This window comes from Symphalangus syndactylus, chromosome 11 (assembly GCF_028878055.3).
Source record: "Symphalangus syndactylus isolate Jambi chromosome 11, NHGRI_mSymSyn1-v2.1_pri, whole genome shotgun sequence".
NCBI classification, from domain to species: domain Eukaryota; kingdom Metazoa; phylum Chordata; class Mammalia; order Primates; family Hylobatidae; genus Symphalangus; species Symphalangus syndactylus.
In genome coordinates this window covers 35794150-35820731 of record NC_072433.2, presented here as the reverse complement: position 1 = coordinate 35820731, position 26582 = coordinate 35794150, and the positions used below count along the sequence as shown (strand labels likewise).

Sequence of the window (26582 nt, the reverse complement as noted above, 5' to 3'; positions counted from 1 at the left end):
TGTCTACAGATTTATCTTTCCTGGACATTTTACATAAATGGGTCATACAATATGTGAGTTTCCACATCTGGCTTCTTTGATGTAGCGTAATGTTTTTGAGGTTCATCCACCTCGTAGCTTGTATCAGAACTTCATTTCTTTTCATTGCCCAAGAGTATTGCATGGTATAGACGCACCACAGTTTATCCACTCATGAGTGGACATGGGTTGTTTCCGCTTTTTGGCTATATATCATGTTGCTATGAACATTTGTGTTCAAGTCTTTGTGGAGATATATACCATTTTTTTTGTTGTTGTTTTTCTTTTTGTCTTTTTTTTGAGACAGAATCTTGCTCTTGCTGCCCAGACTGGAGTGCGATGCACGATCTCGGCTCACTGCAACCTCCGCCTCCCAGGTTCAAGCGATTCTCCTGCCTCGGCCTCCTGAGTAGCTGGGATTACAGGCTTGCACCACCACGCCTGGCTAATTTTTGTATTTTCAGTAAAGACGGGTTTTCCCCATGTTGGACAGGCTGGTCTCAAACTCCCAACCTCAAGTGGTCTGCCCACCTTGGCCTCCCAAAGTGCTGGGATTACAGGTGTGAGCCATCGCGCCTCACAATATACTTTCATTTCTCTTGGGAAGCCTCCTGGGGTAGAATCTTCCAGATGACCCAATCATATGGTACATTTCTGTTTCATTTTTTAAGAAACTGCTAAACTGTTTTAAAAGTAGTACTCCATGTCTTGACCAGGGTGGGTGGTAGTTATACGGGGTCTCACTTTGTAAATTATTAGTTACATTAGATATTTATGCACTTTCTTCTATTTTATAACTTTAAAAGAGTCAAGAAATAAATTGGGGGTGGGATGGTGAGTGGAGTCAACTCTGGGAAGGTCTTCTGTAAGGGGTGGCAGTTAGGGATGCTGTTCTGGAAGCTGTATGGAGCACTGGAGGAGGAGCAACTGGGGAAACAAATCCTACAAGAATTTCACAGGAGGGGCTCCAAGACCCATCAGGCTCAGCCCCTGGGCAGGTATATGCAAAGCACATGCCAATATATGCAAATAAGTTAGGCTTTCCTGGAGTTTCCTCACCTTGGGGGTCTATCTCTAATGGTTGTGACCAGGATGGTGGGCAGGCCCCAGGGCTTTGGAGTGCTGGGCTTGGGCACTCACAGCCTGGCTTTCCTGGGAGTGGGGAGCCTGCAGTCCTGCAGGGGCTGAGGGTGGAGTATCATCTGCTAATCCCTGGCCTGCTGAGGCCACCACTCTCCCTGATCCCCTCACGCTTACCCTGGATACTGGCCACAGCTAATCCCCACTCCTGGAGACTCAAGGGCTGGCAGACAGTGCAGTGCCCTCTTCCCTGAGGGTTCCAGGGTTGGGAGATCTCTCTCACCATCCAGATCCTCCTAACGGCAGATCCTAGAGTCCTTGCCTAACACAGAGGAGAGCCTTGAGTCCCAGAGACAGGTGGTAATTAGCCCAGGATTACACAGCCTGCAGTGGGCTCAGTAGTCATTTCTGGCCTGCCTTGGCCTGACTACCTCCAGGGAACCCCAGCTCCCCATCTGACATTTCCCAAGATGCCTGGCCTGTGCTGAGGCCTGGGAGACCACAGCCTTCAGGAAGGCTGCAAGGGAGTGGCCAGAGCACAGGAATTCTGGCACAGGCTCTTGTTAGAGCCTGTAGTTGCCAGGGTTGCTAAGGAGTGGGTGCCTCAGAATCAGGCTGCAATGGGCATTGTCTGTGCACAATGTTCCTTTATTCTGCTGCTGTCCATTATAAGGGCTCGTCCACCTCACTTCCTCTTCTGCCCATTGAGCAGTCAAAGAGCTGAAAGTCCTTATAAGCTTGTGCACCTGGGCCTGGGCCCTACAGATAAGGTAGCTGCTATTGGTGAGTCAGAAGCAGGGAGCCCTTGCTCTCTTCCCCATCTCCGTGATCCCCCTCCCTGTCCCTCCCCAGGCAGTCACATCCCCTAAGGCAGCTTCCCTATGCCTTGTCACCATGCCGCCTCCCTGCTCCTCCATGATCTAAGGTCCTCTCTCCTTCTGCCACCCTCGCTCCCACCTCCACCTCTCACCTCTAACTCAGGGTCAGGAAGAAAGCAAGCTGCCTCAACAAATTCTCACTAAAGTGTAAATGACTGAAAGCCTCCTGGGACTATCTGCTTTTTAAAGGGAGGCACTGGGTATCCAGTAATGCTTTTCTAGTTTAAATATATCATGTTGCTCCCCTTCCTGAAAATCTTTCTGAGTCAATCTGTAGAATTTTGGGTAAATATCTTAGCTAGGGCAAGTCCATAATTATTCACCCAGAGGTATACGGCATACTAAGCTACATTCTGAACCCACTTGCTGCTGCACTTTCCTGCTTATTATTTAAGAATAGACTCGCCGGACAAGGTGGCTCACACCTGTAATCCCAGCACTCTGAGAGGCTGAGGCAGGTGGATCACTTGAGGTCAGGAGTTCGAGACCAGCCTGGCCAACACAGTGAAACCCCGTCTCTACTAAAAATACAAAAACTAGCCACATGTGGTGGTGGATGCCTATAATCCCAGTTCCTCAGGAGGCTAAGGCAGGAGAATCACTTGAACCCAGGAGACAGAGGTTACAGTGAGCCAAGATGGCGCCACTGTACTTCAGTCTGAGCAGGAGAGAGAGACTCTGTCTCAAAAAAAAAAAAAAGAAAGAAAGAAAGAAAGAAAGAAAAAAAAAAAAAACGAATGGACTCAAATACCACCTCTTTTAGACCATTCCTTGAATGTCCCAAGCCCAGCCTCCCCAGAAACACACACTCTGTACTGACCTCCCTCACAGCCATGGCACAATGTGAGTGTGTGCGTGTGTGTGTGTGTGTGTGTGTGTGTTGGAAGGGGAGTGGGAGGGTTGTATCTGTTCTGTTATCTGAATGTCCTTGCCACCTCATGCTGAGCTCCGGAAAAATGGCCTGGCACACAGTAGGTGCTAAATAAATGTTTGGCAAGTAGACATCGGCACTGGCCAAGGTTGTTTTCATGCAGAGAAGGGTGTCTGGCCGGCATGAGCCCAGGGTGAGCCCCTTAGAACCCTCTGCCCCCCAGCTATGGCCCGCATCATCGACCTGGTGTCCTGGGACAATGGCTCCACACATGTGTATGCCTCCCCGGCCATCCTGCTTCCTGTGGAGCGGCAGCGCAACCAGCTGGCGGGAGTGAAGCAGCAGCTCTACCACCCAGCCCTGCCCACCCTGCGCCACATGGACAGGGACACTGTCAAGGCCTGCCTTCCTGATGAGCACTGCCAGTCCACCACCTACTGCCACAAAGGTCAGGCCACCAGTGCAGGATCCCCTTTGGGGAAGGGGCAGGTGATTTCAAGAAAGAGGGAGACAGATGCAAGGGTGAAAGAGGCCAGTCCCAGGCTGCTCCCTGCCCAGGACACTTTGGCCAGGTCTGAGCCTCTGTTTACTGCTCAGTACAATGAGGATAATTGACAAGGCCTGCCTCAAAGTGTTGTTGTGGGGTTAGAAAGAGATAAGGCACAAAAAACACTTAGAGGGTGGGCGCAGTGGCTCACGCCTGCAATCCCAGCACTTTGGGAGGCCAAGGCAGGCTGGTAACCTGAGGTCAGGAGTTTGAGACCGGCCTGGTCAACATGGTGAAACCCCATCTCTACTAAAAATACAAAAATTAACCAGGCGTGGTGGCAGGCGCCTGTAATCCCAGCTACTTGGGAGGCTGAGGCATGAGAATCGCTGAAACCTGGGAGGCGGAGGTTGCGGTGAGCGGAGTTCGTGCCACTGCACTCCAGCCTGGGCAACAAGAGTGAGCCTCTGTCTCAAAAAAAAAAGCACTTAGAGTAGTGCCTGGCACATAATATGTGCTCAAAAAGTATTGCTAATGCCATTGTTGTTATTGTTGTTTTGTTTTTTGAAGACAGTGTCTTACTCTGTCACCCAGGCTGGAGTGCAGTGGCCTGATTACAGCTCACTGCAACCTCGACCTCCGAGGCTCAAATGATCCTCCCATCTCAGCCTCCCGAATAGCTGGCACCACAGACACGTGCCACCTTACCCTGCTAATTTTAAAAAATTATTTGTAGAGACAGGGTCTCCCTATGTTGCCTAGCCTGGTCTCAACTCCTGGGTTCAAACGATCCTCCTGCCTTGGCCTCCCAAAGTGCTGAGATTACAGGCATGAGCCACTGTGCCTAGCCTGTTGTAATTAATGGAGAGAGAACTGGGCAGAGGTTGACAGGCGCAGTGGTAGGAATCATAACAGTAACAACTTCTGCCCAAGCATCTCTGTATGTGGAAAAGAGAGAGAAAGACCTCTCCTCACAGCCCCCATGCAGGAGAGGAGGACGTATGGGCCTTCAGGGCAAAAGAGCCCCACGGGCCTAGTGAATAACCCCGCATGGACTGAGGAGCTTGCGTGTGGAGGGATTTAGAAGGTATTTAGCAGATAAAGTCAACAGGAGTAGGTGCAGGCGGGGCAGGGTAGGAGGCCGAACAGGGGGAGTGCAGGCCCATACCTAGGCTCCAGCTTGGGTGACAGGTGGGCTGAGGGTGTCAGAGATCGCATGGAGATTACCAGAGTTGCCACACGGGCCCTGATGGGAAACACAAATGAGGGAAGTGGGTGGGGAGGCTGTGGGGAAGGAAAATTCCACAAGGAAATGGGGCACCCACACCTGCCCTATTTAAACGGCAGCCACGGGGCTCCCCGCAGACTGTGCTATGTTGGAGGGGCCAGCCAGGTCACCAGTTCTTCCAATTTCCCGCTTCTGAGAGAAGCCAGGAATCTAGATTTTTAAGGAAAGCTCTGATGTAGATTTGTATTTTATTGTAAGCATATGCTTTAAGTAAAAGTAATAGTCACAACTTCAAAGCTCAAAATTTACAGCATTCTGTAACAATATGCACAGCAACAAGCCTCACTCCCACTGCCCCCCCAATACAGGTAACCGCCCCCACATTCTTAGTTTCTGATGTCTCTCCCTGGTTTACTAATGGGAATATAAACACATGTTATTTTGCTCCCCAACTTTTTATTACTGTTAACTGAAAAATCAGAAATTTATAAATTTAGGCAGGGCACGGTAGCTCACGCCCATAATCTCAGCACTTTGGGAGGCCGAGGCAGGCAGATCACGTGAGGTCAAAAGTTCGAGACCAGCCTGGCCAACATGGTGAAACCCCATCTTCACTAAAAATACAAAAATTAGTTGGGCGGGGTGGTGGGTGCCTGTAATCCCAGCTCCCAGGCTGAGGCAGGAGAATCACCTGAACCTGGGAGGCAGAGGTTGCGATGAGCCGAGATGGAGCCACTGCACTCCAGCCTGGGTGACAGAGTGAGACTCCGTCTTCAAACAATAAAAATAAATGTATAAGTTTAGAAAAGGAGACTGTATTTCTTATAAGGGGTTATAGCTGCAAGGTGGCCATCCCACAGGCTGGAAAGCGTGCCTCCAGCTAAAGCCCAAAGATAGGCATGTCAAAGGAGAAGGGGTTGGGTAAGAGCTTTGTGTTCAAAGGGTTGGCTAAACATATGTATTCAATAGGTTATAGGAGGAGCTATGAATATTCACGAAGATAGTACTGACATGGGCATATTGAACAAACATGCATGTAACATACAACCCATGTTCACTTTGAGGTGAAGACTTAACCTTTAAATGTATTACAATTAGGCCCTATACGTCAAAAGGTCTTTTCAGGACGCAAAGCCCAGCAAGTGAGCAGCCTCTGTACGCCGGGCAGGACCTGTCCATGGTTGGTGGTCTTCTTATCTGGAGAAAGTTATTGAAATCAGCCTCTTATGCAATCAAAGGCATAGCTGTGGCTGGTGGATCAGGGGGTCAGTTCGTCAGCATCTGTGAGCTGTATGAGTTGCAATTGTTTTAATATTGCTTATCTCAAGGCCAGGGCTAGAGAAAAAGAAAAACCTCATGGCAATTAAAACCTAGCTTATTTATTTTTGTGTTTTGTTTTTTGTTTTGTTTTGTTTTGTTTTGTTTTGTTTTGTTTGTCAGAGTTTCTCTCCATCACCCAGGCTAGAGTGCAATGTCACAAACATGGCTCATTACAGCCTCGACCTCCCAGGTTCAGGTGATCCTCCTACTTCAGCCTCCTGAGTAGCTGGGACTACAGGCACACACGACCATGCCAGGCTATTTTTGTTGTTCTTGTTGTTGTTTGTTTGTTTTGTGTGGAGACAGGGTTACACTACGTTGCCAGGGCTGGTCTCCAACTTCTGGGCTCAAGTGATCCTCCAGCTTCAGCCTCCCGAAGTATTGGAATTACAGGCGTGAGCTACCACGACCAGCCTGTAGTTTATTCTTAAGTATAGGGGTGCATGACTTAACCCTTGCCTGGCAAGGCCTTAGGTCCTGTCAATAATCTGGTATCTTGGCCGGGCGCGGCGGCTCACGCCTGTAATTCCAGCACTTTGGGAGGCCGAGGCAAGTGGATCGCCTGAGGTCAGGAGTTCAAGACCAGCCTGACCAATATGGTAAAACCCTGTCTCTACTAAAAATACAAAAATTAGCCGGGCGTGGTAGTGTGCACTTGTAATCCCAGCTACTCGGGAGACTGAGGCAGGATAATTGCTTGAACCCAGGAGGCGGAGGTTGCAGTGAGCCGAGATCGCACCACTGCACTCCGGCCTGGGCAACAGAGTGACACTCCATCTCAATAATAATAATAATAATAATAATTTGGTATCTTATTGCCACAAAGAGTCTATTCTCTTAGTCTTGTAATCTCTCTCTTTTTTTTTTTTTTTTTTTGTTATGGAGTCTCTCTCTGTCACCCAGGCTGGAGTGCAGTGGCATGATCTCGGCTCACTGCAACTTCCGCCCCCTGGGTTCAAGTGATTCTCCTGCCTCAGCCTCCTGAGTAGCTAGCTGGGACTACAAGAGTGTGCCACCATGCCCAGCTGATTTTTGTATTTTTAGTAGACATGGGGTTTCACCATGTCAGCCAGGCCAGTCTCAAAATCCTGACCTCAAGTGATTGGCCTCCAAAACCACTGGAAGGAGCAGCCACCACACCTGGCCTTGTGATTGCTAGTTTAACATTAATGCTGGTCATTTATTGTGTCTAAACTGCAAAAAGGCAGGGGTAGAATGAAGCATGTCTGACCTCCTGTCCCATTATGGCTGGGAACTCAGTTTTTTAAGGTTTTGGGGGGTCCCCGTAGCCAAGAGGGGGGTTCGCTCAGTCAATACATTGCGGAGACCTCAGGATTTTATTTTTAGTTTACATGATAAACATTTTCAAATGGAGAAAAGTTGAAAGAATACTACTATGAGACCCAAGACCTTCCGCCTGCTTCAGTTGATTTTTGCCATATTTTTACTTCACTTGCCCTCTCTCTTACATTCTTGGACACCCTTTAGCAAGCAGCTCCCAATGACAAAAACATCCTTCTACATGACACAATACCATTATCACACCTAGGAAAGCTAACAATACTTCGACAACATCTAATATCCAGACCATATTAAAATCTCCCCAATTGCCCTCAAAGATGTCTTTTCTGGATTTAAAATAACTTTTTGGAAGAAGAATTCAATCTGGGATTATGTATTTCAGTTACTTGTTATGTCTTTCGTCTTAGTCTAAAACAGTCCACCCAGTTTCCATTGCCCACCATCATACTGACTTTTTAAAGAGTCTCCAACAGTTGTGTTGTAGACAGTCCCATATGGTGAATTTGAACCACTGTTTCCTCATGGTGTTTCTTACCTTGTTAATCTATTTTCTGTAAACCAGCAGCTAAGTGTAGAGACCTAAATCACCAGGTTAAACACTGCTGGCCAGAATCTTTCACAGGCGACAGATGCCATGTTTGCCATAATGCTGCAGCAGGAGGCACAGAATTTCATTATCACATTATTTGTGATGCTAAGTTTGATAATTTGGTTAAGGTGATGACCTGAATATATATTCTCTGTTTCCAATAGTCTATGTTTAGTCTACCATTTTAAAGCAAACAGTAGGCCGGGCGCGGTGGCTCACGCCTGTAATCCCAGCAATTTGGGAGGCTGAAGTGGACAGATCACTTGAGGTCAGCAGTTCGAGACCAGCCTGGCCAACATGGTGAAACCCCATCTTTACTAAAAATACAAAAATTAGCCAGGCATGGTAGCACACAACTGTAATCCCAGCAATTTGGGAGGCTGAGGTGGACAGATCACTTGAGGTCAGCAGTTCGAGACCAGCCTGGCCAACATGGTGAAACCCCATCTCTACTAAAAATACAAAAATTAGCCAGGCATGGTAGCACACACCTGTAATCCCAGCTACTCGGGAGACTGAGGTGTGAGAATCGCTTGAACCTGGGAGGTGGAGGTTGCAGTGAGCCGAGACCGCGCCACTGTACTCCAACCTGGGCAACAGAGCGAGACTCTGTCTCAAAAAAATTTTTTTAAAAAAGCAAATGGTAGCATATTGCATATACCCTTCTGCACCTTGGAGTTCTTGTATAGAGAAATTCCTCAACTTGTTAATTCATTTATTAAAAACAAGGTCCACTATGCCACCCAGGCTGGAGTGCAGTGGCATGATCACAGCTCACTTGCAGCCTCAAACTCCTGGGCTCAAGCAATCCTCCTGCCTCAGCTTCCTGAGTAGCTGGCACTACAGGCTCGAGCCACCATACCTGGCATTTTTTGTGCGTCTTGATTTCTAGGCACTCTTTCAATATTAAGGAATATTAATTAATATTAATATTAATATCTGCAAAATAAGTGGAAATATTTTTTCCATTTGTTTTTTGACGTCTGTTTTTGCCATGTAGAAGTTTATTTTTATGTATTTAAATGATCAATCTTTTCTTTAAAGCTTCTGGATTTTTAATTAAAATTATTAAGGCCTTTCCCATCCCAAGATTATAAAAGAATTTGCCCATGTTCACTTTTGACATTGGAATCTTTGGAGTTTTATTCTGTTGCAAGGGGTAAGATGTGAATACTATTTTATCTTAGATTTTTTTAAGTTGTCAAATTAAAAAAAAAATTTTTTAAGAGAGTCTCGCTCTGTTGCCCATGCTGGAGTGCAGTGGTGCAATCTCAGCTCACTGCAACCTCTACCTCCTGGATTCCAATGATCCTCATGCCTTAGCCTCCCTAGTACCTGGGACTACAGTCGTGTGCCACCACACTCAACTAATTTTTCATAGTTTTGGTAGAGATAGGGTTTCACCTTGTTGCCCAGGCTGGTCTCGAACTCCTGAGCTCAAGTGATCCACCCGCTTTGGCCTCCCAAAGTGCTGGGATTACAAGTGTGAGTTACCGTGCCCAGCCTTTTTTTTCTTTTTGTGAGACAGGATCTTGCTGTGTCACCCAGGTGGAAGTGCAGTGGCATGATCGCTGAAGCTTCGACCTCCTGGACTCAAGTGATCCTTCTGCCTTAGCCTCCCAAGTACCCGGGATTACAGGCGCTTGCCACCATGCCTGGCTAATTTTTGCATTTTTAGTAGAGATGGGTTTTCACCATGTTGGCCAGTCTGGTCTGGAACTCCTGACCTTAAGTGATCCACCCGCCTCAGCCTCCCAAAGTGCTGGGATTACAGGTGTGAGCCATCGTGCCTGGCCTCAAAAAATTTTTGAAGTACAGTGTGGGCCAAAGTTCTCCTATGACCTCTGACCACTGGTGAAGGAGACACCTCTTCTCCCTTTCTCTTGTTTCAACAGATGAATTTGACAACGCCCATTTTACACTCCTTGGGGTCCCCAGCAAACCCCTGCAGTGTTTGGTGAGTGTCCTTTGCCCTGCCCTTGGGTTTGCTAACGGGCACCAGCCCCAAGCACCTCTGGTTCTGGGATCTACACCCCGAGCACCTTCTCAGGTGCCTGCTTGGGACTTCCGCTCCCCACATCACCCCATCCGGGTTCACGACTTCGGGCGCCCCCTCGGTCCAATGCACCGGGCCAGTTGTCAACTGAGGCCTTTGGGATGGACTGGGATGGCTTCCCTAGGCTCCTGCGGCTACGGCCGCGCGGGCCTGACCTCCGTGGCCCTGTCAGGACATCACCGCGACAGGCCAGAAGCTCCGCAACAGGTACCACGAGGGAAAGCTGGCGCCCATCGCGCCAGGCATCAACCGAGTGGACTGGCCCTGCTTCACGCGCGCCATCGAGGACTGGTCCCATTTCGTGTCCTCGGCCGGGGAGTTCAAGCTGCCTTGCCTGAGCAAGCGAGGTCAGTCTACGGGCCGCTGAAGGAACTGCCGGACAGGTGGGCCGCGGGGCTGGAGCAGGGAGCGTGGACTGCAGACAGGAACGTAGGCGGCGGGCCAAGCAGAAATAGGGCGGGGCCGCTGGGATGAAGAGGTGGCACTTGCGGTGGGTGGAGCCCAGACGTGCGCGCGGTTCTGGAGGCAGAACTGCCCTTGGGGAGGGGGCGGAGCCGTCGGGGCGGGGGCTTTGCCCTGGCGGGGCAGCGGAGGCGGGACCTGTTCGCCGAACATGTGTGGGTGGGGCTGGATTGTGGGCGGGGCTTAGGTAAGGAGGCGGGGCTTGTCCTGGAGGGCGGATGAGCGCTCGAGAGGGGCTTTCTGTTCGCAGTGGAGGGTCTCAGCGGCTACGCGGTGCGGTACTTGAAGCCGGACGTGACCCAGAGCTGGCGGGTAGGGAGCGCTGCGCGCAGACCCGTCCCTGAGCGGGGAGAGGGGGGTCCTGGTGGGGAGCGGCTTACGCCGGGAGTTGACGGGGGAGGAGACCCAGAGCAGGGCCTCCCAGTCTTCAGGGCCACGGTCTCTAGCAGGAAGCCCTGTGTGGGGCGTGGGAAGGGCGTCCTTGCTCCCCCGACTCACCGCGCCCCTATCCCTGCTGCCCGCCTCAGTACTGCCTCAACCAGAACCCCAGCCTGGACCGCTACGGACAGAAGCCCCTGCCTTTCGACTCCCTGTAAGTGACGCCACGTGCCCGGGGACCCCATATCCGGAGGAGGGAGGATGAGGTCTGGGCTGCTTTCCTAGCGCACACGCAATGACTCTTGAAAACGTGAGAACTGGGAAAAATTGGCTCCAATACACCAGAAACAAATTGCAGTTTCAAATGAATACATGTGTAATTCCTACTAAACGGAGCACCTTGCCCTCCCTGACAACTCCACCCTTGCGGAGTAGAGGCGTTCACATTGGGTGAAGGCGCCCTGGAACCCTTCAGGAGGGATGGCGGGGAGAGGGGGTGGCTCCCGAGGTCGAGTGAGGCGCCCAGAGAGGGTCGCCCCTTCCCATCTCGTGCTCACCCGCCGCGTTCTTTCCCAGGAACACTTTCCGAAGCTTCGGCTCCAGCTACAGGTAGGGGAACGGTCCTGTCCCGCCCCATAGCCAGCCATGTTCCCATCCGACTGCTGGGGACAGCCTCGGGGCTCCCTGACTCTGAAACCCCGCTGCCACAGCGAGGCCTGGCGAGGAGGAGGGGCCCTCCTGGGAGGGCGCGAGCTGCTTCGCTCTGGAGAGATCCGCCCCTGGCAACTGTGCAGCCCACTGGGGTGGGGGTGGACGCGGGAGGGGGTCCACATCCCACCAGGTTTGACTGGAGGAGGCCAAAAGGATGGGGCAGGGATGTTACCTAGAAGGAGAGAAAACAGACAAATAAGAAACACAAGGGAGAGAGCCAAGAATCTGCCTTTTAGGGTGCGGAGAGGCCCTAAGGGAGGGGGCTAAGTGGTCTTCCCAGCAGGGTCGCCCCACAAGTAAAGAGAGAAGATAAGGTAAGAACAAGAGTTCTTATCTCCAAGATAAGGACCTCTTGCAAGAGGTTGCAAGATCCTCAAACATTTTCATAACTAAGCCGTCTCTCACCTTCCCCGCCCCACTTTGTACACTCCAGCAAGACCAGACTCCCCCGAAAACCCAGCAGACCAAGCACTCTTCACACCTTTGCCTGTGCTGTTTCAGTGCCTAGGTGGCCCTTCCTCCTCTGCCTGGAAAACTCCTTCGTGCTATTATTATTATTATTATTATTATTATTATTATTATTTTGAGACGGAGTCTCACTCTGTCGCCCAGGCTAGAGTGCAATGGCCAGATCTCAGCTCACTGCAACCTCCGCCTCCCGGGTTCAAGCAATTCTCCTGCCTTAGCTTTCTGAGTAGCTGGGATTACAGGCGCGCGTGACCAAGCTCGGCTAATTTTTGTATTTTTAGTAGAGATGAGGTTTCACCATGTTGGTCAGGCTGGTCTCGAACTCCTGACCTCGTGATCCACCCGCCTCAGCCTCCCAAAGTACTGGGATTACAGGCATGAGCTACAGCGCCCGGCCTCCTTCATGCTCTTTAAAGCCCAGCCCAGATGTGCCATCTCCTTGAAGTCTTCCCCCACCCTCTGCCTCTCCCCACAAGCTCACACTCCCTCCCATTGGTCACACCTTTGTGTCCCTATCTTAGAGAGCACTCAGACTATTGCACTGTCATTATTGACAGAAACTAGCCTTCCCCTCTCCCACACGGGGAAATGTTTCTGGGTTTTGCTACCATATGATGCCTAACAGAGTAGGTTCACTAAATGACTGAAAAATGGGTGAAGCTGTTCATAATTAGGTATCAATGGGAGAGAAGGATGAGGCAAAGTCAAAGGAGGGAGGTTAGCTTGAAAGCTAAGGAGGACAGCTGAAAATACAGAAAACAGGGAGCCACTGAAGGCTCCTGAGCCACATAGAGGCTGGCTGGAAGCTGTGTTTTCAGATCCTAGAGGGGGGAAGCCTGATTTTTCCCCTAGGACACCCTGGAAGCCCCCACCTCACCCCTACTTCTCTCCACAGTCGTGTCAACTACCTGACCCCCTGGCATTAATCTCTGGAAAGGAGGCTGACTCCCAGGCTGCCGGATGGTGCCACCTCAGGTCCCCTGGCCAGACCGAGGACTTATGGTGGCACCAGCCACCTCCCCAGGAGTTCAGCCTAACTAGAAATAAACCTAATGCTCTCTGAGAGAGACATGCAATTGTCTCTGCCTGTGTGTGTTGCAGAGCCTGGGAGAGGGTCAGGGCCACAGGATGACAGTATCTTACCCTTGCCTGTCCCTGGCCAACTCCTGGAGGACTGGTGGGGGGTTGGAGAAAAATGTTTGGTGACCTGGTTTGAGAGTCAGGGTGTGAGCCGCAAGGTCCAGCCAGAATTGAGGTCCAAGAGCAAGAGATGTGCTCCGGCCCCTTGCCTGCAGCCCCATACCCAAGCCCCCTCCATTTCAGATCCTGAATTTGAGCCCTAAGAAGAAAGGGAGGGGGCTAGAAAGCTATTTTAGGTGCCTTTTTGAAGCTGTCATACTGGTGTGCTCTGGGGGGCTTCCCTGTGCCTGGGGTCCCCCTGAAGGTGTGGGAGCAGGCTGGGGCAAGGGGAGCTGGCCAGGCCTATGGCCCTGATTCCTGTGACGCAACAGAATGTAGAGTCTAAACTTGCATGAGATGCATGAAGCCACTCAGAGAAGAAAGTTCCTGGCTCTCCAAAGCACCACCAATAAACATGTCATCTAAGCAAAAAGTCCTCTGCTCTATCCATGAGGCTTCAGGACTAGCCCTTGTCTACCCACCAACCAACCATTTCAATCCGCTCCTGTGAAAGGAAGGTATGATGTCCCGGGGACAGTGTGGGGACTCCTGGCCCAGGTCTGGAATAACGCCATCCAGGGGGCTAGGGAAGAGCATCTCCAGCATGGTAAGGGGGTGTATTAGTCTGTTTTCATGCTGCTGATAAAGACATACCCAAGACTGGGAAGAGAAAGAGGTTTAATGGACTCACAGTTCCACATGGCTGGGGAGGCCTCATAATCATGGTGGAAGGCGAAAGGCACTTCTTACATGGTGGCAGCAAGACAGAATGAGTGCCAAGCGAAAGGGTTTCCCTTATAAAACCATCAGATCTCATGAGACTTATTCACTACCACAAGAACAGTATGGGGGAAACCACCCCCGTGATGCAATTATCTCCCACTGGCCCCTCCCACAACATGAAGGAATTATGAGAGCTACAATTCAAGATGAGATTTGGGTGGGGACACAGTCAAACCATATCAGGGGGTTAGGGCTGCTAGCATCTGTGCTTAGCTCCAGGACCTTCCAGATACCCTACTCCCATCCCACCTGTGGGCAGCTGGCAAGCATGGACTCAGATCAGGATAAATAGCTACTAAGCTAAAAATCTATCTGTATAGGACTTCTGGTCCTGAAACCTGGGGCTTCAGGGACCCACAGACCTCCTGAAATCATGTACAGAATCATGTATCCACTTTGGGACTGCACTTGGGAAGCCACTGGCAGAGCCGCCTGGAGTGTCAGAGCCACATTCTGTGCCACCCAGTGTCCCCTCTAAATGACAACTCAGAGAAGAGCTGGACTTGCCCAGGGCTCACAGCAGGGATGCTAGAATCCTGGCCTGGAAGAGGTAGGCCAGCCAGAGAACCCCAGCAGACATGCTGAAGCCTGCCAGATGGAATCAAGTGACTGAGGTGTTTTTCCTGGCCCTGCTTCCTTGTATGACTGGGCAAGTCCCTGCCAGAATACAGCCCAGCGAACACTAAAGAGCTTTGCCTGGGCCAGGCTCTTTGCTGGGTGCTGGGAGGACACAGACAAGATGCCCTCCCTGCCCTCCCTGCCTTTGAAGTGCTTCCAGCCCAGCAGGCCCAGCCAATGAGAACCTGAAAGTAGAGGTGATCACATGAGTACACACTTAGACCATGTTCTCCCAGTCCAAACCCCATGAATGGCAACCCACACCAGCAATTTAAAGCTTCTTGCCCACTGATTGTAAATTTAATCCTGATTTCAATAATATAAATATATTATAAAATATATAAATATAAATATGTATATGTATATATGTAATAATATATATAAAATATAAATATAAAAAATGTGTGCCTAAGAATAAAGGAAATGCAGAGTTGATATGCATAAATGAGTCTGCTTTCACATACAATTTCTATTTTTAAGTGGAAGGCAATGCATTAACCATCTTGCAGACCCCATGAGATGGGTAATTTTAGACCCATTTTACAGATGATGAAATGGACTCGGGAAGGTTAAGTGGCTGGCCCAAGATCTGGTGATTGGCAGAGCTAAGAATTGAAGCTGGCCTGCCTGAGCCCCCCACCCCCATCCCCCGCCTGTGGCCACCAGGCTCTACTGCCTGCCTGCTACAGGACAGATCCAAACCAAGAATGGGGAAGAAACCAAAGGGGGCTTCCTGGGGGTGGGGGCATCTGACCAGGGCTTAGAGGGAGGATAGGATGTCCCATCAGAAAGCTCTCTTGGGGCCAGGCAGGGTGGCTCACACCTGTAATCCCAGAACTTTGGGAGGCCAAGGCGGGCGGACCACCTGAGACCAGGAGTTCGAGGCCAGCCTGACCAACATGGCAAAACCCCATCTCTACTAAAAATACAAAAATTAGCTGGATGTGGTAGTGCACACCTGTAATCCCAGCTACTCTAGAGGCTGAGGCAGGAGAATCACTTGAACCCAGGAGCCAGAGGTTGCAGTGAGCCGAGATCGAGCCACTGCACTCCAGCCTGGGCAACAGAGCAAGACTCCATCTAAAAACAAACAAACAAACAAAAATGAGAAAGCTCTCTTGGAGTTGCTGGCAGTGGCAGAATCTGCAGGTTAAGAATCCCACCCAGAGGCCAAAGGCCAGAGGTTGAGAGATGGAAAGCAGCCCATTCCCTCCCAGCTGGGGCCACTGTGTCCCAACATGCTGACACCCCCTCTCAGTCTCCAGGGACTCTTTGCTCATCAGAGTATCAGAGCCACATTCTGTGCCACCCAGTGTCCCCTCCAAATGACAACTCAGAGAAGAGCTGGACTTGCCCAGGGCTCACAGCAGGGATGCTAGAATCCTAGATCACGTCGGAAATCTTCCCAGCAGCCATGGCCTTGGGGACAGTCCAGCCTCCATGGCCTCACCTCTAGGCCTTCCAGGGCCTGACCCCAATCCACTACTGTGGCCCTTTATCCCAACATGAACCCCCCTACAGCCTCCTTGCAGTTCCAGAGGCTCTGGGCTTCTGTCTGCCTCCAACCTTTGTTTAGAGCCTGCCTCTCACCAGAAATGCTTTCCCCCAACTCTTCCTACCCAAATCCCACCCTGCGTTCCAGGCAGGCTACTCTGAAGTCCTCCCTTCTCCCCCCAACTCTTCTCTCAAATCACAAAAACAGGGACCATAACTGTTCTCGCGGGCTAACTCATGCCCTCTGGCCCGCCCTGGGCTCATTTGCTGGCTCTTTTTATTCTAACTGGACCTCAGGCTCAGGAATGGGGCCTGTGGTCTCTTCCAGAACCAACACACCAATCAGGACTAAATTATTAACTACTACAGAGTTATAGCGGTGTCGATTACAAAGTCACCTGCAAAATGATGTCCTAACCCAGGGCCTGGGGCTGGCAATGGGGAGGTTCAGGGACAGGGTGAGGGTCCAAGCTGTGGGCAGGGGTGGGGTAGGGGTCAGGGAGAACTCGTGAACATCATATTTTGTACTAGATATCAGCAGTTTTGACATTTTTTGACTGTACCTTTTGATACACAAAAACCTCAAAACCGTCTCACCTGAAGTTCGTGCCTTGTGCCCTGTAGCACCTGCTCAGTGCCTGGCAAACAGTAGGTGCTCAGTAATGCTTGTGGATGAACAACGGTAGGAAGGCAGACCCAGGGTGGGGATGGAGAGACACACAATAAAGAAGGAGCCCTCCCCTTGGCTCCATTTCACAGCCCTGAGGAAGACTGTGTATTCTGGCTGGAATCTTTGTAGATGAGAAAATCAACAGTGGCCAAGGCTTTTCTAGGAAGCACCACCTTCAAGGAACCAAGAAGCCACCTGCTTGAGGACTGGGTGTGGAGCTCGTGGGAAGTCTGGCCCTCCTTAGGCTGGGGGGCCTAGGGCCTTTGTGGCGCTGCCTCTGTACATCTGGGAAGATGGAGCACATTGGGCTTTGATTCTTCAAGGAGTTGAGAGGGGGCCAGCGGGGTTGGCCACGCCATCTGCCTGCTGCTGAAGAGCTTTCCTACTGCCCTGGCCAGCCCTGGACTGGTCCTGGCCATTGTTCCCTGCTTTCTGGCCAGCAAAGAGTGAGCAGGAGCTCTACATGGCTCAGACCCCACTGCCTCTCCTTCACCCGTGTGCAGGTACCAGGCTCACCTGGCCAACCCCCACAATTCCAGGCCACTTTCATCACTGCATGGCTGTGAACAAACCCTGGACCTCTTAAGCATCTGCCCCGCCCCCTTGTAAGTATGGAGTGAGGCTCAGACCTGCTGGCGGATGGGAAAAGGCTTCTGAATGGTGCATGGCAGGCCAGTGGGAGGGCTGACTCTCAGATGGGAGGGCTGGGCTGGCTCGCTCTTGCCTCTGACCTCCCAGCACTACAGTTCTTCTGGGTGGCTACTATATGCCAAACATGTCACACAGATCATTCCACTGTGCCCTTACCCTAAACCTCAGAAGAGAGCATTATTGACTCCATTCCACAGATGAGGACATTGAGGCTCAGAGAGCTTCAACAGCCTGCCCAAAGCCCTGGAACCAATGAGTGGAGAGGTGGGACTCTAGCCAGGGCTGACTGTGGTGCTCTGAACCCTGCAGGACACAGCACTCAGTCTACTATGGTTCACAAGTACAGGTTCCACCCCCAGAAAGCGGCATCCTCTCCCCCGTCCCCTGCAGGGCCAAGCACGGAGCAGAGCCAGTGCATGGTGGGAGTTTGGAAAAGCTGTCAGGATGATGGGCTTCCTAGGAACATCCCCTTTGGTGGCCCAGCCTACCCTGGCACCAACTTCTAGGACCCAGGAGAATGGCCCCCTCCCCTTCCCACCCCTGGTGTCTCTTTCACTAGCCAGGGGGAATGACTGACTCCCAAAGGGGAGGCTGTGTCATTCTCTCCCTCCTCCTTCCTTCTTCCTCCCAGCCCTAGCACTCATCCAGATGTCACCCTCATCCTAAAGAACCACACTTCCCATCCTCCCAGTGGTTGGGCCAAAAGGAATGATTAGCCAGAGACTAAAGATATAGCACTAGTTTATACTCCTAGTCACATCTGAAGCTCCCCTTTAAGATGCTATGCTTGACCAGGTGCAGTGGCCTGTAATCCCAGCACTTTGGGAGGCTTCGGCGGGTGGATCACTTGAGGTCAGGAGTTCAAGACCAGCCCAGCCAACATGGTGAAAACCTGTCTCTACTAAAAATACAAAAATTAGCCAGGCATGGTGGCATGTGCCTGTAGTTCCAGCTACTCAGGAGGCTGAGGCAGGAGAATCACTTGACCCTGGGAGGCGGAGGTTGAAGTGAGCTGAGATTGCACCACTGCACTCCAGCCTGGGTGACAGAGTGAGACTCAGTCTCAAGCAAACAAAAAAATGCTATGCTGTAAGTGAAGGAGACACTCGTCAGGTTTGGGACACAGGAAATTGGCCGTCCTGTAGGTCAACATTCCTGGACCGGTTGGTGGGAGGAGTACCTGTATGGCCAGGTGCAGTGAGCAGTTGCTTAAGCCGGTTTGTGCTGTTTCTGCCACTTACGACCAAGAGAGGCTAGGCGGAGATACCAGAGGGGAGCAGGCTGGAGGCCAGGAGGGGCAGGGAAGGGAAAATGGGCCATGGGTTGATCCTGGCGCCCTCCCACAATCAGAGCACCAGGCCTGCTTCAGATGGGGGAACTGAGGCCTGAGAGGGGCAGACAGAGGCCTTACGCCATGTGTGTTACCAAAGGTCCTGTCCTTGAACTCGAACATCTGGGCTCCCAGACCAGGGACCCATTGGCTGCCCTGGTTTAGGCCCAGGCTGGAGCCTAGAGGCTGAGGACCTGGTGGGAGGTGTAGGAACCCCACTGCTTTGTGAGGGGGGTAGGGGTGGGGACAAAGGAAGAAGAAGCCACTGCAGGCTCCATGTGAGCTCAGCCATGTCCAGCCAGGGCCCCTCCTGCCCTGGCCCATGCATGCTGTCACCCACTCAGGAGGGACAACCTGCGGCGGTAATTATAAAGCCTCACACACACGCTAGCAGTTTCCAGGGGCCTCTCAGGATGGGTGGGTTTTGCCTAGGTCACATGGCGAGAAAGCAAGCTGGTACTTGAGCCTGGCACGGAACCAAGGCCCCGGGCATCCTCTTCCTGGGAGGTAGAAGCCTGTGGGAAGGAACCACATGGTTTCTCAAGGGCAGGTTCCTCCCATGACCGCCGAGAGGGAAGAAGAGGAGCATGGGGACTGGGTCACATCTCAGTCCCCTGGCTTTTCGCACCTTCTGTACCCAGCTTTTGGCCACCTGCAGTGTGGGCAGCTCCTTATCCTTTTAACTCAGGGCAAGGGGCCCCTGCTGACCACTTTCACTGGCTCTCAGGTGCCCGGGCCTGGGAGGCTGTTTTTCCCTCTCTCTCCCCTACCCCTATCCCCACCTTGGAGCAACAGACAGAGCCTGAGTTGCAGCTGGGCCGCTGGGGCAGGGACGGGGTGCAAGAGGAAAGGTGTGCTGGAGGGGCTCAGGTGGGAGGCAGCTGGGCTGACCTTGCAGAAGGGTCACTGTGAGACAGGGTGGGTGGTCGTGGGGTGACAGCAAGTCCCCCCCCTCCTCTGGGGCAGGACCGGGCTGGCTGCATCTGCTGCTGCTGCAGGCAGGCCCTTGGTTTTCCATCGGGGCTGAGCAAGCTCTCATGCTCACCAGGCCCAGTGCCTGGCTTCCAGGCTTCCATGAGCTGCTGCTTCTCACAGGTCAGCTCCCACTTCGGGGGCTGTGGTTAAAGCCAAAGGAAGTGAGGAGGCCTCAGGCTCATTCCTGAAAGTCCCAGGTGTCCTGGAGTTGGTACTATCAGCATCCTCAAGCATCCCCACCAGGGACTCTCTATAGGGCTCTATTTAATTCTCACAACAACCAAGCAAGGCAAGGTGAACCTCCTCACTTTACAGATGAGGTAACTGAGTCCCAAAGAGGTTCCCAAGGCCACACAGCCAGAACGTTCAAAGCTCAGGATTCAAACCCAGCCCTATGCCCCAGTCTCCAAGCCGACACTCGGGCCTGTGCCCCTCTCTGCCTCTCCATGTCCATCGTTCCCCTGTGGAAGAAGGAGCAGAACAAGCAGTGCAGTGATCTGTGACGGTCAATGTCTTTACTTCTAAAGCATACATTGGACTCACTATATATTAACATCAAAAGTGGCTACCTAAAATGGAGTCATTCTTTTTAAAAATCCAAATCCTCACATTTTTATATAAGATCCAAAATGACAGGAAATTAAACTCTACAGTGTTATGAATAGTATAACAAACTGCTTTCAGAAAGCAAAATGAAAGGAAAAGAATTAGCAGTTGGGACGGTTGTAGGCCTGGGTTCCGTGTCTTTTGAGGCATTGTGACAGAGAGCCAGCACCGAGGGGAAGGACCAGCCCCTCCCTGTGGCCACAGGAAGGAACTCAGTCAGACAGAGGAGGTGGGCGTGGCTGGTCAGCCTTCTTACTGTGACAGAGCAGCATGGTGGCATCTCCCTGCCCCTCGGGGCCCTTGGTGTGCCCACTGATTAGTCTTCTTTCAAGACCAGGGAGGGGTGGGGCTGGAAGAGGGCAGGGGATAGAGCAGGGTTCAAAATGATTATTTTAATAATAAAGGTCCTTCTGGGCTTCCTAAGGAGGGCCGTAGCCACCCAGCGATGTTGGTCAACTCCATCCGCCAGGTCCCCTGCAGGCTTCCTTAACCCACTTGCTCTTTCTGCTCCCCATGACTGGGATACCCTCTGCTTCATGAGTCTCATGGGCAGCCAGAGACCTAGGGGGACTCTAGGAGGACCCAAAGGACACTCTGGCCTTTGAATTAGCTGGATGTTGTCCAGAACATCTTGGCTGTACCAGACCCCTGGGGTCCAGGCCAGCAGCCACATTGATGTAGGGAGGGTACTGGGGGGGTCCTCACCCTGGCCTGGTCTTGGCTCTGAAGCAGGACTGGGGTGAGCTGACTGGGGCTGTGCCCCAAGCCCCTTACACTTTGGTTCACACAATTCAGGGGAGGACACTTGTTTGCATCTGCTGGGGAGATCCTAGGCCTGGTCCTGCTTCCTCCCAGCCTCAAGTGGGCTAACGATCCCTGCCTTTCACACCAGCAGTTCTGTCTGCTGAGAGCACAGCACATTCCCCACCACACCTAGGAACCGCACTACAAAGGTGGGAGGGGCGCTTCCAAAACCGGAGGATTTGCCCTTAGCACAGACAGGCTGCTTTTCCTCCTGTTCCCAGGGATGGCACTGTCCCTTGGCTGAGGGTGTCACACGAACTTCTCAGCTTCTCCCTTCCCCCTGGGCCAACTGGTCTCCAGGCAGACCCAGCCCCAAGACCCACCCTGCACATCTCCCCTGCCAGAAACCTGGGGACACATCGCCCCTGGCTAGAGCAGACAGAGAGGGCTGTGACTCACCCGCTGCCCTCCCAGTCCCCAGGACTACATCTTAAAGCTGGCCTTCTCCCCCACACGGCAACTGATGCCTTACACCTAGCCCACCTCCGGGGCCCCAGCCCCACCATGAGCCTCCACTTTCCTAACCTATGTGGCTGCTAGGTTGAAAGATATGGGAAGGCTGGGCTGGCATCACACCCTCCTTAGGACAGGGAGAAGCCACTTGACTTCCAGCCTGGTTCCAGTGCCCCGGAAATAAGGGGGGCTGATGGCTCTCAAGAAAGTGAATCTTGTGATGGGAAAGAGGTTTGTGGAATCAGGATGGGCCACAGCAATCTGGCTGCCCGCACTGCCCGCTGGTGCCAGGAGTACGAGCACCACACCCTCTCTCTGCTTCATACCCCTGTGTCCTCACTCCCGAGGTCTCAGAACACCGAGCTGGGTGGGGCCCTCGGTGCAAGGCAGCTGTGAGGAGCTAGGCTGCGCGAGGCCTGCTAGGCCCACGGCGCCGACTCAGGTCAGGCTAGTAGGGGCCACAGCCGCGGAGTCAGGGCAGGCAGGCGGCTACCTGGTAGGCGCCCTCCGCTGCCGCGGCGGCGGCACTATGCTGCGCACTGTGCTCCTGCAACAAGGCCACGTCTAGGAAGCGCTCCCCGCACCATACGCACTTGAACTGCTGCTCGCGGGCGTGCACGCCCTGGTGCTTGTTGAGATGCTCCCGCTGCTTGAAGGCCTTGTCGCAGTTGGGGCACTTGTAGGGCTTCTCGCCCGTGTGTACCCGCCGGTGCCGCTGCAGGTCTGACGCGTACTTGAAGCGTTTCTCGCAGTCTGGGCACTTGAGTGGCTTCTCGCGGGCCGGATCGCAGCGGTGCTGCACGAACTCGGAAGAAGAGAAGAAGCGGCGTTCGCACAGCGTGCAGCGCAGGGGCTTCTCTGCTGCCGCACAGTGGGCCAGCTGATGCTTCTGCAGGGCCGACGCGCGCTTGTAGGCCTTGTTGCACACAGGGCACTTGAAGGGCCGCTCGGCCGCGCCGGGCAGGCACTTGTGCCGCAGCAGCTCGGCAGATTGGTCAAAGCCCTTCTGGCACACGGGGCACTTGAAGAGAGTCTCGAGGGTGTGCACGTGCTGGTGGTAGAGCAGGTGGCTGGGCTGCCCAAAGCCCTTCTCACACAGGCCGCATTTGAAGGGCTCCTCGGTCTTGTGCGTGCGCCGGTGGCGCATCAGTGCATACTGCTGCTTGAAGCCCATGGGGCACAGGTCGCACTTGAAGGGCCGCTCGGCGCTGTGTGTGCGCTCATGCTGCCGCAGGTCCGAGGGCCGCTTAAAGGCCTTCTGGCACTCGCCGCAGCGGAAGGGCCGCTCCCCACTTGGCGTGCACGGGTGCTGCAGCAGCTCCGACGACTCCTTGAAATGCAACTCGCACACGTTGCAGCGGAACAGGTGGTGCTCGCCTGAGTGCGCGTACATGTGGCGCACCAGGTGAGAGCGGTGCTTGAAGGTCTTCTCACAGACTGCACACTTGTAGGGCCGCTCGGAGCTGTGCGTGCGCTTGTGGTGCACCAGGTGCGACGACTGGCTGAAGCTTTTGTCACACAGCGTGCACTTGTAGGGCTTCTCACCGGTGTGGATCCGCTCATGCCGAGAGAGCTCCGACAGGTGCTTGAAGGGCTTTTGGCAGATGGGGCAGCTGTAGGGCTTATCGGCCTGTTCAGCAGGGGTGACAGTGGAAGGCGGGGGTGCTGCGGGAAGCGACGGGGCGGCAGTGGTGGCCGGCTCCGCTGCCTCGGCTGGCTTGTAGGTCTTTTCACAGATGGAACACTTCACCAGGCCACTGTGGGAGCTGTGGTGCTGTGCCAGTGAGGTGAGTAGTGAGAAGCCCATCTTGCAGACCCCACATACGAAGGGCTTCTGCTCAGCCTGCACGCACTGGTGCTCCAGCAGGTCAGTGGCCTGGTGGAAGATCTTGAGACACTGTGTGCACTGGAATGAGCGGTCATGGCCCGCCAGACACTGGTGCTCATGCGGACTGGACAGGTGCGCCAGGTCGTGACCACACACGCCACATTTGGGGCCTGACTCTCCTGCTGCCTGCAGGGGTGCGTGTTGTTGGGGCTGCAGGCCCGGGTCTGGCTGCAAGAGGATGCCATAGACGGCACAGCCCAGGGGGTTCTCCGCCGTGCCCGGTGGCAGCGTGTGCTCTGCCAGGGCTGGCGGTGGCTCTGCATGGTGCTGAGGCTGCGGTGGCTGTGGCTGCTGCGGCTGCGTCTGTGGCGGCTGTTGCCAGCTTTCCGACATGCTTGGGAAGATGAAACAGGGTTTGGAGAGTAATGGCTTCAGTTTCCCGCTTCAAGTGACCCAATCCAGAGAGAGAAGCTGCCCGATCACAGAGATGGACAAGGACCTCAGACAAGGCACAGAAGAGGGGCTGGTCAGACAGCCCGAGTCAGTAACCAAGCGGACAGACTACAAGGCTCTGCCTACAGGACATGGGGGCTCTTCAAGGGAGGGTCTCAGCAGTGCTGGGGAGGCTCTGCCTTCCCCAGTGATCCGTTCTGTAGAGAAGAGAGAAAGTATGAGCTCGAGGAAGGAACAAGCAGCAGTTTCCTGGGCCCTCTCCCTGTCCTGCCTGCACTCACCACACCATCACAAACCACACATCGGGGAAGGCAGAGGTGCTCAGGGCTGCAGGACTCCTCCCTTCTTAGGCAATCAGAGAGGTCTGCAGCCAGCTCAGCTCCTCCAGGCAGAGAAAATGGCAGCGGCCTCCACCCCCACCCACCTCAGTGCCCCGCCCCTGGGCCAGGACATCCCAGCCTCCACAAGTCCCCTCCAGCTTCCTGCCAACCCTTTAGCTGGGACTCACAGGTGAGAGTCCGGGGTTATCTGCCTACAATACAGAATCCTCCTTAAGGCCCGCGGCTCCTCTCTCGTCGCTACCCTGAGTCTCAATACGGGCCACCACCACTTAGAGCTAAGGAGGCCAGACCTCCCAGGTCTGAGAGCCCAGTGGCAAATGGTCTCTGACAGTCAATATTTAGGACAACTACGTGGAACCAAGGACCATTTCAAAAACTCTCACCTATGAGGGACTGACCACACCCCCTCAACTATCCCTGACCACAGGCCCATTCTCTCTCCGCGTAACAGGATGGGTGGCCCTACAGGAAACAGAGCCCATAGGTGATGGGGGCTAGATGAGAGGGCCACAGAACCACCCAGGCTTGATGTCCACACAGCAGAACTTCCTCACTCTGGTTCTCTCCCAGAACTCACACACACACACACACACACACACACACACACAGTCCTAAATCCTCTGAATCTCATAGTGTCAAGGCCTGCAGGAAAATGTAAGAAACTGCACTGGTCTGCTTTGGCAATGCAGGATGCAGCATGCTAACCACAGAGCATTTCTCATCACCTCTCTAGAGAAAACTCCATTCCCTTACTCCAAGCCTATATAAAGTTCTGGGTAATTGTTGGAAAGTAAAGCCCACCCAGCCCAGGCAAATCTCTAACTCACCACTTTGTGGCAGCATAAGGTAATGCCAGCGAGAGGGAGGAACTTTCAGAGTCAGATGCAACCCACTTCCAGGTTCCCAGCTCATCTGCCTCTTACATTTAAAAGTTTGTAAGTTTTCTCCTGAGCAGAGGAAGAAGGAAGGAGAAGCCTTCACAGGCCAGCCTGGCCTCTAACTGCTCTGCCAAAGAAATGTAAGAGTCAGGCTAAAAGCTGTCATCCTCAGCATCTTCCGGAAGGGAGGGAGGAGAGGAGTGGCTGCTCTGGGTGGAGGCAGCAGGTTGCTTGAGCAAGCAGGTACCACTCTAAGCCTTCCCGGGACAGAGAGGGGGAAGGTGGACTTCTCTGAGCGCCTGTAGGTCCGCTGTGCCAACCCACTGTTTTGTTTGCTTTTTCTGGCATGAATGGCTGTCAGACAGTGTCCCCTGGCTTGGCCTGCAGCACCCTCTGCCCACCCCGGCCCTCCTGCAGCAAGGTGCAACCAGGAAGCCTCTGTGATCACTCCGCAAAGGGGAGAGAGGAGGCAAGGAGAGGCAGGGGAGGCCCCCCACCTGCGCCCCACCCCGGCTCTTCCTCCTCCCTGAGAAACCGAATGAAAGCCGATCACCTCCCGCCGGTCCTGCCTGCAGGCCCAGCTGGGCTGCGTCCTGTCAGCCCTCGTCCGGGATAGCCCGGCCCCTGCGACCCGAGGGCGAGCCCCGAGGGCGGTCGGGCTGGAGAAAGGCCCCAGGGCTACAGGCCGGGCCCAGGAAGCGGCTGCGCCTCGAGGCCCGGCCTGGGCCGCCCAGAACCTCAAGAGGCCGCCAGGTCGCGGCGGAGGGGCGCGGGGGGGAGCGGCCGGGCCGGCAGAGGAAGGGGTGCGGCGGGCGCGGGGGTGGCTCCCAGATGCGGCCCCGGGCGCCCCGCCGCTCACCTGCTCCAGGCCGCCTGCAGGGCAGGCGCGAGGCGAGCGGCGACCAGCTGCTCTCTCGGCCGCCCCTTTATTCCGGCTCCATCCGCGGCGGCGCGGCCTACGCGCGCTGCCAATCCCCGGCCTCGCGTAGCGGCGGCGGCCGGACCGGGGGCGGGGGACGGGCTAGCGGCGGCCGGAACGGAGGAAGCGACGCGCGCTGCCGGAGTAGCGGGGCCGGGGCGAGGAGCGCCGGGAGGGCGGGCGGACGGACCGATGGCCTTGCGGAGACGGGCGGACGGGCGGGCGGCGCGGGGGCCAGGGAGGCGGGGCCGGGGGAGGAGCGGCATCCCGGGCGGCGGCGGCGAATGCGGGAGGAGCGGGTGGCGCGGAGCGAGGCCGCCCCCTGCCGGGGACCTCGCGGCCGGGCCAGGTCGGGCAAGCCGGGTGCTCCGGGCGGTTTTCGAGTCGCCAGGCCTGGAAGCCTCGACTAACCGAGGAAGGGCGCTCTGCTTCCGGCCACCCCGCTCGGGCTTAGGGGAGGGGGCTCCGGGTGACCGCCCTTGGCCCGGCTCTGCGCAGGAGAGGAAGGGCCTCCTAGAGGCTCTGGTCTGCCACAATTGACCCGCCCCTAACTGCTCAGCTTGGCTTTTAGAGGCTCGGACTTTGGGCTGGTTAGAGGAGGGGGCTCCAGGACCTCTGATCCTGGCTGGGCTCGGGGCAGGCAGGGGTCTCCGCTGGGTCTAGTGCGCTGACCCAGGACTGTCGTGTCTGGGATGACTGGTCCCGGGTGGCTGCAAACAGAGCAGCGGGCAGAAAGGTGAGGGCCCTGAGCG

At 54.1% G+C, this 26582-nt stretch overlaps 2 protein-coding genes across 7 annotated transcripts; one reads left to right on the top strand and one right to left on the bottom strand.

Annotated features, from left to right (window-relative positions):
- The first annotated feature begins 1733 nt into the window (after nt 1-1733).
- Nucleotides 1734-14115, top strand: SPMIP8 (sperm microtubule inner protein 8). Of its 2 annotated transcripts, none has more exons than XM_055298164.2 (8): nt 1734-1881; nt 3071-3295; nt 9669-9730; nt 10002-10176; nt 10542-10603; nt 10738-10883; nt 11246-11278; nt 12744-14115. In XM_055298164.2, exons 2-8 carry the CDS (start codon nt 3073-3075, stop codon nt 12772-12774), a joined length of 732 nt encoding a protein of 243 aa, XP_055154139.1. In that variant the 5' UTR covers nt 1734-1881; nt 3071-3072; the 3' UTR covers nt 12775-14115. The 2 variants fall into 2 exon arrangements, with proteins under 2 accessions (XP_055154139.1, XP_055154140.1); XM_055298165.2 differs by having other exon boundaries at nt 1775-1881; nt 10819-10883.
- ZNF319 (zinc finger protein 319) lies at nt 11022-26575 on the bottom strand. 5 transcript variants are annotated; one of them, XM_055298163.2, is made up of 3 exons: nt 25771-26252; nt 22005-23889; nt 11022-11552 (listed from the first exon to the last, which is right to left on the bottom strand). In XM_055298163.2, exons 2-3 carry the CDS (start codon nt 23630-23632, stop codon nt 11549-11551), a joined length of 1632 nt encoding a protein of 543 aa, XP_055154138.1. In that variant the 5' UTR covers nt 23633-23889; nt 25771-26252; the 3' UTR covers nt 11022-11548. The 5 variants fall into 5 exon arrangements, with proteins under 5 accessions (XP_055154138.1, XP_063467898.1, XP_055154137.1 ...); XM_063611828.1 differs by lacking the exon at nt 11022-11552 and adding an exon at nt 24861-25038 and having other exon boundaries at nt 20042-23889; nt 25771-26249; XM_055298162.2 differs by lacking the exon at nt 11022-11552 and having other exon boundaries at nt 20042-23889; nt 25771-26575.
- Between the last annotated feature and the right edge of the window lie 7 nt (nt 26576-26582).